The 15258-nt window shown below is 39.6% G+C and overlaps 1 protein-coding gene across 2 annotated transcripts in view; it reads right to left on the reverse strand.

Moving 5' to 3' along the window:
- Positions 1-3387: 3387 nt before the first annotated feature.
- The window catches only part of MGAT4C (MGAT4 family member C), a 314080-nt gene continuing 302209 nt past the window's right edge, over positions 3388-15258 (reverse strand). For both annotated transcript variants that reach the window (XM_028747287.2, XM_028747288.2), the window contains 3 exons: positions 10925-11077; positions 7142-7289; positions 3388-5399 (listed from right to left, as the gene is read on the reverse strand). In XM_028747287.2, the coding sequence (XP_028603120.1) occupies positions 4243-5399; positions 7142-7289; positions 10925-11077 (1458 nt within the window). In that variant the 3' untranslated portion in view covers positions 3388-4242. The remainder of the gene's footprint in view (positions 5400-7141; positions 7290-10924; positions 11078-15258) is intronic.

A 15258-nucleotide genomic window follows, 5' to 3' on the forward strand; every position in this document is an offset into this window, starting at 1 on the left:
AGACCACCTCCAGCACCGGGCTCAGAAATGCCAATTTCACAGTTCATGCACAGTGACAACTGCTTCAAGCTCAATAAAATGAAATATTGCTGCAGTTTGGTGTTTTGTTTTTTTTAAAAAAAATGTCGGATGTACTTATCTTTGAAAGATAACTCAAAAACAGTCGGGGAGAGGAATATGGACTAATTTTTAAAGTGTCTGCCATCCATACTATCCCAACGGCCGATTAACTTGAGCCAAATTTTCTCACACAGAACTTCTGTAAATGCAGGGTTTCTTTGGGGATGTCTTCATCTGTGCACTGGGAATGCATATGCAGAGCGGCTCAGCAAGCCAGGAGAAAGAGTTGAATGCCATCGCTAGATCAAGGGGGGGGGGGGAGAGAATGTTAAGGGCATCAGAAGAGGTGTTGTTAAAGGGATGCCCAGAGAGCCTGACCTCTCTGAGTCTTTTATGCACCAGCCTCAGATCTCTTCCCTCTTCTCTGCTTTTTTGGGAATTGAAAAATAATGTTTTACTTTGCTTTCAGGTCAGCTGGGCATGCTGCAGAAGTGCAGTGCCAGTGAGACTGCAGCCTCCACCCGCACCTTAATTTCCACAGAGGCACTCTACACATTTATGCAGATTTGTCCTATGAGCTGGTGCCTTTAATATCTAGCAATGCCCCTGAGCATGAAACAGAATGATGGAATGGGGAGAAATTCAATTCACTTTCCATTTAAAAGTGAACCTACCTAACTTACACTTTCTCTAACAATACACAATATACTTCTCCCAGTTTTGCAATGCAATATCCAGCAAAGTCATATGTACAATGATGCATATTTTTAAAAATGCTTTAAAATGCATATATTAGAGAAAGCAACATACATAACTCATCATACTGTATTAGGAAAAAAATGTTTTGTGAAAATGTGTATTAGGCAAAATAGCATACAAAAACTATATATTAGGAGAAATTTGTTGATGAATTTTCATGAGGTTATCATCACTATCATCATTGTCAAAGGTGAATATGTGGAGATCTGAATTTACGATTGGGAAAATGAGAATATGAAACCAAAATTGGCAGATTCACACATCCCTAGAGGAGAACACCAGCAAACAGTGAAGGGATTCAAATTCAAGGATGCAAGGCAGAGCTAGGCAAAGTCAAGATATGAGAGAGCAAGCAGGTTTGAGCCACATTCTGAAAGACTGTAGCTTATTAGAAGTTTCTTTTAATAGGGTTGCTGTGAGGCTGGAGCCAGGAATGGGAAACTCAAGAGGTCTCAGGTGAGCTTTCCAAATCTGTTAAAAGTAAATACACAAGATTGTAGCCAGAGATGTAGCAACAACATTTCATTTTTAGTACCAAAATACTAGATATTATGTCTCCTTGTTGTATGCCCTAGATCGTCCATGGAAAAGCACATGAATTTATATTGGGAGGAGGGTAAGAAACTACAAATGACATTTTTATGAAGGTAGTGTTGGAAAGTATAAATATGCTTCTTGTTTCTCATTTTCAATGAACCTTCTACAATTATCAAGATAAAAGCATTCCTAGTGGAATATAGAACCATCATAATTTGACAGCAACTGTACATTTTTTACACTATCAGCCTAGAACACTTATTCATTTCTTCAAATATAAATGAAAAATGAAGATGATGTTTAGTTGCAGTTTCTGTTATCTCTTGCTCCTGTTTATATTATTAATTTATTATCTGTGTATTATTGGCAGTATTAATGTACTGCTATGATAAGAAATAAAAAAAATCAAAAATCTGTAAAACAAAACAAAAACAAAACAAGGTACACTTTACATGCATTAAAAGTACAAGCGGTCAGGGGGGAGGGGACCCTCATGAGGGGAACCGCAATGAGGACCGAAGATTTAAAAGTAGTGTTTTAAAAGTGTGACTGTATTTTTCAACTGTATCTCCAAAGCAAAACTGTTATAGTGTGCAAGAGTTTTCTATCATGCTTTGCACCAGCATGTCCCACCCTGATGCACTCCATATATTTTTGAACTACAACTCCCACCATCCCCAGGCTCCATGGCCAATGGTCAGATATCTGTTTATTACTTAGAAAAGTATTGATGTACTGCCATCTCATGTAAAAAAACAAGGCAGTGTACAACAAAATGTACAAATACAATAAAACATAACGTACCATCAAAACAATACAAAAGAATCATTAACAAAATTTAACCTGACTTTTGGCATAAAATAGAGAATGTGCCTGCAAAAATCTCCCCTGGAAGAGCATTCCATAGCATGAGACAGGCAACACTAATTGCATGACCTGGTTGAGGACACTTGGGCCTCTGTAACAACTAAGAGTTCTCCTCCGGGTGTTCTCAGTGATCAAGCTGGAATATAAGGGCTGGACCTAAACTGTTAATATGAGAACCTTGAACCTGGATTGGTAGCCTGCTGGCAGCCAGTACAGGTGATTTAGAAAGGGGTTGTATGCTGTCTGCCATTTCTTCCTATCAGAAGTCTAACTGCTGCATTCTACCCTAGCTGGAGCTTCTGGAGGAGGTCCAAAGGTAGCCCCACACAGAGCACATTGCAGTAATCCAGTCTTGAGGTCAGCAGTGCACTGACTACCATGGCTAGGTTATCTCCATCCAGAGGACCCTGTAGCTGGCATGCCACGTGAAGCTGATAAGAAGGACGATGCACATTTTAGTCCAAGTCACCTGGAAGGCACCAGGTTGGGGACACCTGCTTTATTGGGCAGGGGTGTGCAAAGTTGACTTATTCATAATGATTAAATCAACCACAAAAATAACAAAAAGCTCACACCGGGGAAACAGCAGCGAATGACAGATTTCTAATTAAAAAAAAAACTGCAAAGGAAAAGCTGATCTGGATGGCTGGGGAAATGATTGGAAATATCTCACATGGTAACACAGCAAAGATATTGTATGAAAAAGAGCTCCTTGTCATAAACCCACCTACTGATAGGTCTTCCATTGACAAGAAGAGCAAAGGGGAAAAGACTCACTGAACTGAAATGGAGCTGTGCAATAGTAGTCTCTTTTGTTGTTCTTACTGGCTACAATGCATAGCACTACAGGGATCCTCTGTGTTCACAGAACTCAGTAGATCACTTTAGTAGTTCACTTTAGTAGCACACTTTACCATGACCCGGCCCCAAGGCTGGGATGGCCTTCTTTCCTACAGCTGTCCTTGGCTCCTCTTATATTGCAGCCCCCAATAACTTTGACTTAGTAGCTCTTAAGGTTGGAGCTCCATATGCACATCAAATCCTATAGGGAACCTATGGCCCTCCATCTGCATTGGCCATGCATGCTGGGGCTAATAGGAGTTGGAGTTCAGCAACATCTGGAGGGCAAAGGTTCTCCACATCTTCCTTGTAGGTTACAGAATTGTCTGCGTTTCTGCAGCTGTCACATATCTAAGCCTCCTCTGTGCTGAATATGAAGACCAAAAAGAACCCTAAAGTATAATACGATGGATAATGCAAAACAGAAAGGCTACTCCCGTAATTCAAACTAAATACTGGGGAATGAACCTAAAGGCAGATAAAATTGAATTGGTGCATCATTTCAATGTAATGAATCATGGTAGGACCATACATGGTGACTGAGATCAAGACTAGTTTACAGAACTTGAGGTGAACAGAATGAGCGTTACAGATTTATAGCAGAACATGTATTTTCATTTTAAATAAGTTGCAAAGGGTATCAACACTACTTTCATACAGTAGAGATTACCACCTTCATTAACAGGAGTTCTGTCACCAAAACTTTCTTCAAAACAAAACAAACCACCAACCACTGTACAAACACAAACCACCATTACATTTTTAATTTATATGTGGATACGATGGAGTCAAATTCTTTTGACAATATACTGGCACAGGCCTACAAAACCTTTAAATAATGAAACAGCACTTGCTTTGTTTAGTACATCAGATTTCCCCCCAGAGGGGAGATGAAAACAACAGAGAAGAGGATTTGGAGCTTGAGAGATGAACAAGAACTTGTTTGCACTTCCTAAAAAAATTCAAACATTCCATCAAACTAGTAGTTGTATATTGCCTGACTGAACTAGTAAAAACTAGATTGCTTTTGTTTGTTTTATGATTTCCCAGATTGACAATGTCTTTAGTAAAAATCAGGTTGGGTGGAGTCATTTAGGGAGTGGCACCATTTTTGGGATTCAAGCGATGGGGCCAGCTTCCCTTACAAGGAAGGGGGAAACCTACTGTGGTACATTTGCCTTATTGACTTGGGCTCTGTGAAGTCCATATGCTAATGCTCCGAATGATCAACCATTCCTTTTGGCTTTTGGTAACAAGTATTCTCATACAGTTAATATCAAAAAGAACTTTGTGCTCCACATTTGTAATTTCAAAGTTTCCGTTTTTAAACTCCCCTAGCCGCAAGAAAGTAGTACATTGCCTCCCTTTTTTGCCACCAACAATTTTCTCCCCAACTTCCAGAGCCCCATGATGCAAGATATCATTTTGCCGGTCTTCTGTCCCAGTGACAACTTTAATTCTGCTAATTTTAATAGGTTTTTCAAAGACGATCATATAGAAATCTCCAGTCGAGGGAGCTTTGCCCCAGAAGTACTCGTCGACACTACTATATGCCTTGCTTGCCTCGTAGTTTTCAAATACATTCATGTTAGTGTGCAGGTTGGCAGGTGGGTTATCAGGAAGGTCAAATGAATCCTCTTCAAAGTCGTCATCTTTCAATTTATTCTCAGCACCCTTGTAGGATGAATAATATCCCATATGCTGGAAGAGAGATGGTTTGAAACGTATCACATCCTTTTGAGCCAACAGCCCACGGAAATGTATCAGCAGCCAGTCACAAGGCATTTCCTGGTAGAACATCAGCAAGAAATGAGCCAGGCGAGGGAGATCATGGGAATGGTACAACTTCCCAATGTAGCCCAACTTTGAAAATTCTAACGTCACCCAGTATGTTCCTTCTCGTGAGGTTATGACTTTCTTAACAACAGTCAAGAAGTTTTTTGCACACCGAACATCATCTTCTAGCATCACATAATAATCAGAAAGGTTAGCACAAAAGTTAAGCAAGAAAGCATAATCTACATTTTGCTTGGAACGAAATTTCACTCGGTCCTCTGGGTCATTATAATTTCTCTTAAGGCCATCCAATACAGGATAGTATTCTTCAGGCGTATGGATCACCATTAATCTCCCAGCAATCACATGATGGGCAAATTTCTGTGATATATCCTGAACCATCCCATCACACCAGGATGAATCAAACTCTGCCAGGTGGACCACTACTGCAATTTCCTTCAGCTCTTCATAACTTGACTGCTCAAAGATGGACTTGATTGTCTCCAGCAAATAATTCCCCTTTTTCCTTTTGACAGAGGACAGTCCAATAGTAAGATATCCTGAAAAGGAGAAGCAAAGTAATAATAATAAATAGAGACTACAAATATTGTCAGAACATGGGAACATAAAGAAGAGCTTATTGGATCAGGCTGATAGCCCTTCTAGTCCAGCATTCTGTTTTCAAAGTGTCCCACCAGCTGCCTGTGGGAAACCTACAAGCAGGCCCCAAGCACAACAGCACCCTCTCCTCTTATGGTTTCCAACAGCTGGTATTCAGAATCATTACTTCCTCCAGCTGTGGAGACAGAGCATAGCTCTCATGACTGGTCTCACCTTTTATCTCTACAAGATAAAAGCAGAGTTGCTGTTTTATTCAAAATAAGTTACCTGAATCACAAAGGCCATGGGAAATATATGGCCAGCAGGCCTTTTGCCTTCCCCCCTTTTAGATAGCAGATCCCACCCCAATATCACATCATAAATGGCTTTTGAAACTACCTAGTTTTGTGTGTCTGGTGGGTGGGTGGGAGAGATTTTTTTTTACAAAGTAAAAGCTCTCCTGAATGCATATAATTGTGAAGATTTTTGATTGCTTTAAGGATAATATATATTGGCTAATCTTGATACCTTTTCTCCAGAAAGATGTATTGGGAGCACATAGAGGCTATTGCATTAAACATCAGTTGTTAACTGCAGGAAGTAGTGTGAGATGTGAACTAAAAAGCCAGGAGGCATGTGTACAAAGATGCTGGCAGGAAAACAATATATTTACAATATTAATGCTATACACTCTGTTTGGGGAATGGGAATTTTAAAGTTATGGCTCACAAACTGTTTACAATTCCATCCATTAGGGAATAAATGGCAAATTAATGTCTCCCCTCCCCCTTTTGTACTTAAAAAGGAAATAAAGCAAGGACTCTGATCCAGTCATACTCATGCATTTTAAATTGTATTGGTGTCAGTGGGAGAATTAAGCTCTGCTGAAGTCTTCACTGTTTAACTCAATGCTCCTGAAATATCTTGAACCATAGCTAGATAAATAGATTTAAAAAATAGCTTAAAAATAGATTTTGGGTTGGTCGGAGAAAATTGATCCATATTCATTTTGTATGGGTATTCAAAGACTAAAAAAACAGGCATTTTCTGAAACAACGTGTGAACCAGAACACAGCTATCCTTTGAAATTGTGCTGCTCTGAATTTTGCAATGCAGTTCTCACACCATGTAGTGTGTACAAAAATATAAATACAATGGTAAAGTGTGCATATAGATACATATATTAGTGAAAATAATGTACAAAAACACATCACATTAGGGAAAAAGCACTTTGCAAAAATGTGTATATTATGGAAACATGCATATAAAATGTGCATAGTAAGAGAAATTCACATCAAACAAATGTTGAATTAATTTCTCATGAGGTGTTTAAAAATAAATAAATCACAAACTGGTGTAGACATGTGGAGAACTGACCTAAAGGAAAAATGAGAAACTGAAATTGACATATTTGCTCATCACTAACGCCACCTAAGTATCAATTCTATGCCCTTCCTAAAACTGTGCCACAACTTAGGGGGTTATGAAGGCCTCTTCCTTTTCGTGTTCATGCACTCTGCACATATGACATACAAATTCTGTGGGAAAGTAAAGTTTATCAATTGAATACTGAGTTAAAGCTTCTTTCTCCCAACTCTACTAAGCAGCAACATCCAACTTGCAGTTTTTTCTCTGCTTGTTGCAATTAGGTCAGATAAAAATCTTGCTTTACTTAATGAAATCGAAATGTTCAGATACTTACTTTTTCTTAGCAAAGGTGTGCCAGCCAGATAGCGGTAGGAAACATTTATTGATCCTGAGAAATTGGACAGATCTTTAAATGTGTGAACGTATCGCTCAGAGTTTAATTGATGTGTGGCTGTTTCTCTGATTAACTGTTTGTCTCCATCCTAGCAGTTGGTAGAGAAACAGAAAAAAGCAAGACATTCACAATTCAGAAGCTAGTGTGAGGAATGGGGAGGGGTTTAGGGACGAAAACACATCCTTACACTGCAAATATATGTAGATTAGTCCCTATTAGCCTGGTTATAAGCATGTGCAGGTGGTTTCAGGTAGAATCAAGCATTATCATTTGCATCAAAAACAGTATACATCCAACTTGATAGGGGATAGAGAAATGTATTCAGATATGTGATTCTGAATCTGCACTGTCAATATGTGCATATATTACTTGCTAAACTGGAGGATTAATGTACAGGATGTGGATCAGGAACACAATGTATGTGTTTGGATAATCATATATTGGTTTATTAAACTGAAATATCAATACATTTTTTGTTATTTCAGACACTTTATTATTTTTTGGCAAACAATTTGGGAAGGCTTCCAATTAAGTACATTTCCCAATTTCTTCCAAATTCAGAAGCAATGATTAATAGCTTCAGAGCAAGTTGGGATGTTCAGTCAACCTCATAGCAGAGTTTAACATCCTGGCTTGTTGAAAAGTTGTTAACTATACTGTCCTCATGTGGATGAAATAGGAAACATTGGTTAATTAAAGGTTGGCTAAAACCAAGGAAGAATAAAGGGGCTGTGCTGAATACACAGTCAGAAGGTTAATTTGTATCTCTGCTTATCAAGCTGAGATATAAGATCATCCAAAAGTTAAGAAAAGATAACAATATTTTTTGGGGGGGAGGGGGGAGCAGAATTAAATTCCATTGACAGTCAGATAGATAGACAGCTTGTTAAACATTGATGTTGTTTAAGATGTCCGGGGAGATTAATAACTTTCCTATTTTTATTTGAATATAATGATATTATATATTAGAATTATTTTCCCATGGAACATGAGTTCTGCCCATGAAGTACAGATCCAAAACACACCTTTGAAACAAGAACACAATGTGTTTCCAGACTGTAGGAAAGCTACTGCTGTACGTTTCAGAACTACCTCCCATGCAAGTTGTCTTCTTCAATACACCTCAAAGCCATGCTTCATGTATGTATATTGTAGCCATCTCTCTCAAGAGATGTGAAAACCGCTTGGCTGTAGCATCTCAAAGGAGGTTCTGCATTGAAATGTTGATTTTCCTTCTTTTTTCCATGGCAACCTCAATGCACATTTTAGGCAGTGTTGGTTAAGGCAGACTACTAGACACATGGAATGCATTCTGAATAAGGCATGGAAACCCAAAAAGCTCTGTGTCTCTATTTGTTGTATAATACTTTTGAAAAAGCTTCAAAAGTCCTCTCTTTTTTTGGAGGGAACAGTGCTGGTTTCAGATTTTACATTGACTTTGGCAGCAGTGTTGCCTCTGCCCATTGAGAACCAGCCCTGCCATTAGGAAGACAGAAGTGACTGCATTAGCCAGCAGATTTTGGCTGTCATGAAATGGTAGCCAACATTGTTGTTGTTGCTACAGAGAGGGATATTCTGCCTCAGGTGCCAAAATAACCTAGCTGGCTTTGAATACTATGCTCCATGACTTGGGCACTATATGTTGTTATGTCTCAGGCAGGAACATGCCAACACTGTGCCCATTGGCTTTTCTCTCCCCCTAGGAATGAATCCATGCCACCTCCCAGAGGGAGAGGGCAAGGCATACAGAAAATACTTCTCCTTCACCTCAAACTTTTTATTTACTTAGAGAGGGTAGGTGAAAAGGTAGCAACACCAAGGAGGTGGAGCAACAGAAGACTCTAGGTTGAGGGGTCATTCCTGGACAATGTGCCTTGGCAATGACCCAACCGTGCCAACCCCTGACACCATCCCACATATAATCTTCCCTGGAATTCTTATCTTACCACTTCCCCCTTGGATAACTGAGCATCGTTATCATTGCTCCCACCACCTTGACATGAGTATTCAGAGGGCTAAGGATTTAACTGATCCATGGAATCTGTATAATTCTTTTTCTCATGAATTTGAATTTATGAGAAAGGAAGTTCTCAAAAATGTATGTAGCTTTCTCATTAGTCTTTCTTATTATGAGGGACACATAAAATATATCAGATAGTCCAGGAAGAAGAACAACAACAAAAGTGACAAGTTCCAACACCCTAATATATAGGATAAACTCAGATGTAACATGAAACCATGGTCTGTTTAGCTAAACTGTGGTTTGTTTTAACATTTGAGCTTCAGTCTACTCACAAGCTGTGGTTTGTTTGGCACTGACAATACAGGATCTGCAACCATGGTCTTAAGTTGTACCATATATATATTAAGAAAAACCACAAAGTGTCTCTAGATCATAGCTTGTCTGAAAGTTCAGACCATGATGTGTGAACTTAACTATGGTGAGTACAAAACATTACTTCTCATTATGTCTAATCTCAGACACTGAATGAACCATAAGATCTCGAAAGAACTAGACAAACAGAGCAGAGGCTCAGCAATGAGATGTGCCAAATTTGTTTTGAAAGATACAATGGAGGGAAAACACATTTTATTATAAAGAAGTCAAATAAAGCACAATACATCATGCCATCTGGGAAGTTCACAAAAAGATCTAAAGACAAGCAAAACAGAAACGCATAAACCACAATAAATAAAAAATCCCAGATATGCAACTGTGGGATTTTGAAGCAATTAGCAAACCAAAGGAGGCACCAGCCAGATTGACAGAAAATATGGTATAAGCCACATCACATCTAATCACAAGTTAGGGGTTGTTAATAAATAAAATCCCGCCTACAATCTTAATGCAGATGGTGCCACAAAAAGAAGCCATATATCAAAAGCTGAGCAGAATACAAATAATAAAAAGGACCAAATGTTGGGTTCTCTTACTTGGAAATGCCTTGCTGGCTGAAGCCTGAACAGCCATATACAAAAGTGAATCCTTTCTGTGGTGTTTTAATAGCAAGGAATTTTGTAATCAATTGGAAAAACAATTTATTTACTTTGCCCAGTTCTTCTAAGTTGGGAGAATCCTCCCTTCAAAGTCATCTTGGGTGGGCAAATGTGGAGGACAAACCACAGCCCATCCATTTCATACTGTCTCTTTTTTGTGGGTTTCCAGAAGCAGCTGGCTGGTTGCCATTGGAAAGAGAATAGATGGACCTTTGGTCAGAGCCAACATGGCCGTTTGTTCTCCCCCCAATAAAAACACACACACTTAGGAAGTGGCTGAAGGATTCTAAATGACTCCAGCTGAAGACAAACCAGAACTGTATGTTTGCAGCTTCAGCATCCAGTATCCTGAAACCTTCTACCCCTTTCCCATGGCCAACATTGCTAGGGCTTTGGGCAGATTCCATCTTTTTCTGAACTCAAGATGTGCAGCATGGCTGATGTTTCAGGGCTTCACATTTGCTCAATAAATCATGCAGAAATGAAGAGAAGGCTCCAACAGGCAATGCTATCATTGCTTTCAGACCCATCTCTTCAGCAAATAAGTAATTGTTCACTCTGTCTCACAGTCCACAGACAATTCAAGCTATCACACTTGTCCCTTTGGACAAGCTATCACACATTTTATGACTCATAGGAGAGGACAATGCCCACCCTCACATCCCTGTATTTATTTTTGTTATCCAATAGTTTTAAAGGGTAGTTTGTTCCATACACCAAACTTACCAAGACATAGCTATCTTCAATGTATAAGTTCATGAACAACAAGCAGATGACAAGGACTCCTAGGAAGGAAACTGCAGATCGCTTTCTCAAGCATCTCATTTTGTCCAGGTAATTCAGTGTGAATCTCATATGGAGAAAGGCATAGGGCATCTCCTAAGGGAGAAAAACATAGGGAAATTAGGTTTTCTGTAAACTCTTGTGGGAAACAATTGGTAAGGTGAAATTTTAAAAACACTACAAAACTTTTTGCTCCTCAGAATTTCTTACATCTCTTCGTGTCTTTATCAGCTGCTTCATGTCATTTAAGAAATCATAAACTGAATTTTATAGCTTAATTTTTACAAACATGGAAAAGCTTGACATATGAAGAAGTAATAATAATAATAATAATAATAATAATAATAATAATATCCAGTGTAAAGACATCACACCAATTTCTTACTGATCTCTCTCAAATATAGCTTGTGTCTAAAACACTATGCCATCGTTTTAAAAAAATGGCTGACACCTTACACATTACACAAGGTGGTTTTCAAGAAACGTGCACAATTCACTAGGTGTTCAGAGCTTTTGGCCACCCAAATGTTGTTGAAGTACCATTTGCATCACCACTGACTATTGCTTGTTAGGGCTGATAGGAATTGAATGATATTGCTAAATATCATAAAAGAATGAATGGATTGGACAAGGCTTGGCCAAAAACACTTCAAAATGCCATAAACCATAGCAGCAGAACATGCAATGAAAAGCCTGCAAAAATAGATAGGTTTGTAAAACTTTCTTTAAAATCAGAAGCTAGCTGCATATTTTTTGGAAGGGAATACCACAGGATAGAAGCCACCACTGCGAAGGTCTTACCAGTGGTAACAAAAATGCACAAACTTTCTTTTCTTGCTCCATCTGTGAAAGGAAGAACACGCAGGGCACAGACATTCCATGTTTGCCCCAGAGTAATAATAGCAAAATACTGCCAACATTTATGTTTCTCCAATCTGAAATTGTTTACTCATCTCTACAAAATTTAGTCAAATTGTATGGGCCTGAACCTAGACTGTGGCGTTGGGAATTGATCAGTGAATGTTTGAAAGCAGTTAGTAAAGAAAACAGTAAGAATGCAAACAAGGCATGACAAGTACAAATGGCAAGCAACTGAAGCAGAAGTTTTGCCTTAAGAATGTTTATGTTGTTGTTGTTGTTGTTTAGTCGTTTAGTCGTGTCCAACTCTTTGTGACCCCATGGACCAGAGCACGCCAGGCACTTCTGTCTTCCACTGCCTCCCACAGTTTGGTCAAACTCATGCTGGTAGCTTCGAGAACACTGTCCAACCATCTCGTCCTCTGTCGTCCCCTTCTCCTTGTGCCCTCCATCTTTCCCAACATCAGGGTCTTTTCCAGGGAGTCTTCTCTTCTCATGAGGTGACCAAAGTATTGGGAGCCTCAGCTTCACGATCTGTCCTTCCAGTGAGCACTCAGGGCTGATTTCCTTAAGAATGGATAGGTTTGATCTTCTTGCAGTCCATGGGACTCTCAAGAGTCTCCTCCAGCACCATAATTCAAAAGCATCAATTCTTCGGCGATCAGCCTTCTTTATGGTCCAGCTCTCACTTCCATACATCACTACTGGGAAAACCATAGCTTTTACTATACGGATCTTTGTTGGCAAAGAATGTTTATAGCTGGTGACAAAAATGCTAGTTGTTTTCTGCTTTTAAAATCCAGCTTTCATTGAACCCTCTCACATGGTTCTACCTGAAATAGGTCACTTTACCCTGCAGCGTAGCAGGGTGAGTCCCATAACAAGTTTGAAATTCCATGCGAGAGACCTGAATCTGTTCAGGGTGCTTCCAGATGAGAGATGCAATTGCTTCACCGAGATATCACAGGTGAGTCTTAAAACTGTATTTGGATTTCCCCTGGAAAGGGTAAATCTGAATAAAATTGGGGGCGGGAATAGGAAACGGCATTCTGATGACAACAATGTTGTGTGGACACTGCAAAAAAGAACCTTGTACACATGAAGAAGAAGACCGACCCAGAATTATCACCCACCTGGAGGCCTCATTTATATGTTCATATACAAAGCAGCCTTCAGAAATCTACAGATATTTATCGGGAGGTGGGAATGCAGCAAAAGATTTGTTTGGAAGAGCTACATCTGAAAAGAAAATTATCAGATACAACTGGAAAGTTCAGTGCTTAAATAAATAGATAAAATGCTGGAGCCATATCAAGGATGTGCTATACCAGCTGCACTGGCTCCCGGTGGAGTACAGGATCAGGTTTAAGGTGCTGGTTTTAACCTTTAAAGCCCTATATGGCCTAGGACCCTCGTACCTAAGGGGTCACCTCTCCTGGTATGTCCCACGGAGGACCTTATGGTCTTCAAAGAAAAACATCTTGGAGGTCCCAGGCCACAGAGAGGTTTGGCTGGCCTCAACTAGAGCCAGGGCTTTTTCGGCTGTGGCTCCGATCTGGTGGAATGCTCTGTCACAAGAGACTAGGGCCCTGCGGGACTTGACATCTTTCTGCAGGGCCTGTAAGACAGAGCTGTTTCACCAGGCCTTTGGCCAAGGCACAGCCTGACTCCCTCCTTTGGCAATCTTCACAGAACTCTAGCCCAATGGTTGCCATCAATTTGATTTGAATTAATTTTATAATGAAATGATTTTAGAATGTTGTATTATTTTATTGTTGTTAGCTGCCCTGAGCCCAGCTTCAGCTGGGGAGGGCGGGATATAAATAAATATTATTATTATTATTATTATTATTATTATTATTATTAGAAACAGCAATGTCATAGGTATGGCGCAGCATAATATTGCATGTGTCAAAAAACTTATTCGTACTTTTATAATCACTAGATGGCAGCATGGATGCATATTATCTTCTTTCCTAGCTCTGTTTGCCCTACTGCTTCTTTCAGTAGGCTATCTAAATGCATCACCTGTTTTTCTTTTTAGCACACTTAGAGCCAAATCTGACTTAACACTTTCCCTACATGGAGGAATCCATAGGAAAAGTTCATATCAGAATCCCAAACCCACATGGGTTTCTTTTTCTTTTTTCTTTTTATTTGCTGTTGCTGAGGAGGAAAACCTGAAATAATAAGATGAAAACTGTCTGTTTCTGCTCCTAAAGGCATGAGTCCCATATCAAGTAATGAGATGACTATGTATTAAACTGAAAAGTGAAACATGGGATAATTAACATTCCCTTTGAATTTTCTATTTTTTTAATTAAAAAAATTCACAAATTGCAACAAGGCAAAGAAAAGAAAAAGCCTCAGAGTAGAGGAAGGGTGTGTGGGTTGAGAAAAAATGGAAATGTTAATTTGCTCCTGCACTTGGGAATAATGGGACAAAGACAATGAGAATGAGTTAAACTAAGGAACACAAGTTAATTAATTAATTTGGACTGCAATGCTAAAGCTGTCCAAAGATGAAGAACAGTTTGATGTGGCCTAAGTGCATGTCTGGAAACATAATTTTGCTGTTAAGTTCATGCCAAAAGACAAATAAGCACAAGGCAACCCAGCCAGTTTCAAAATAACATGCACAATTAGAATGTCTCCTGGTGTTCTTGGCTTGGCCTTCTATTTTAAAAAGACTTGGCTAGTAAAGAGTTAGAGCTGGAAAACATAAACTCTACATGGCACTGACATGCACTATTCCCCCCGCCTCTATATGTGTTGCTCTGGATTGTATATCTTTACAATTTATGGCTCAATTGTTGCTCTGCCTCGCTGACACACTGGTGGTATTTAGGGGTTGACCATGTCAAAGCCCCATCCTCATCACTCAAGTAAGAGAGCAACTTTTCTGCTGGTTCTTCAGTACTTCACCAGTACTCAGCCACACTAGCACATCAGCAGTCTGGATTCCTTCAAAGCTCCTACATTAACAGTCCCTTTTCGTCACATATTTAGGACCATTAGTGTAGCTCTCTGTCATTTTATCCAGAATTAAAGGAAATGTGGCTATTCAAGGGAAATGTAGAGGGGTTTTTTTGGGGGGGGAGGTTCCCCAATGGAAACAGGGCCCGAGTTTTCAATCTCTTCCTACTTGTTCACCACATTAAACACAGTGGCATTCAAAGATGGGTCTGCCCATGATGTTGTCATGGAAACATTGCTTTCTTGTGGTGCCATGTGTGAGGTGTGTTTGTTTTTATCCCTGGGGAGCAGACCTGAATGGAGTCCTTGTTGGACCCAGTCAGACCCACCCGTTAGGAGGGAGCCCACCACAGGCCTGCCCACCCTTGACCCAATTGTGCAGGCAGGCTAAATTCAAGATATCCAACTGCAGCAAATGGGCTGTGGCGTCTTCCTATGGCAGG

The sequence above is a fragment of the Podarcis muralis genome, chromosome 10 (genome assembly GCF_964188315.1).
Source record: "Podarcis muralis chromosome 10, rPodMur119.hap1.1, whole genome shotgun sequence".
NCBI classification, from domain to species: Eukaryota; Metazoa; Chordata; class Lepidosauria; order Squamata; family Lacertidae; genus Podarcis; species Podarcis muralis.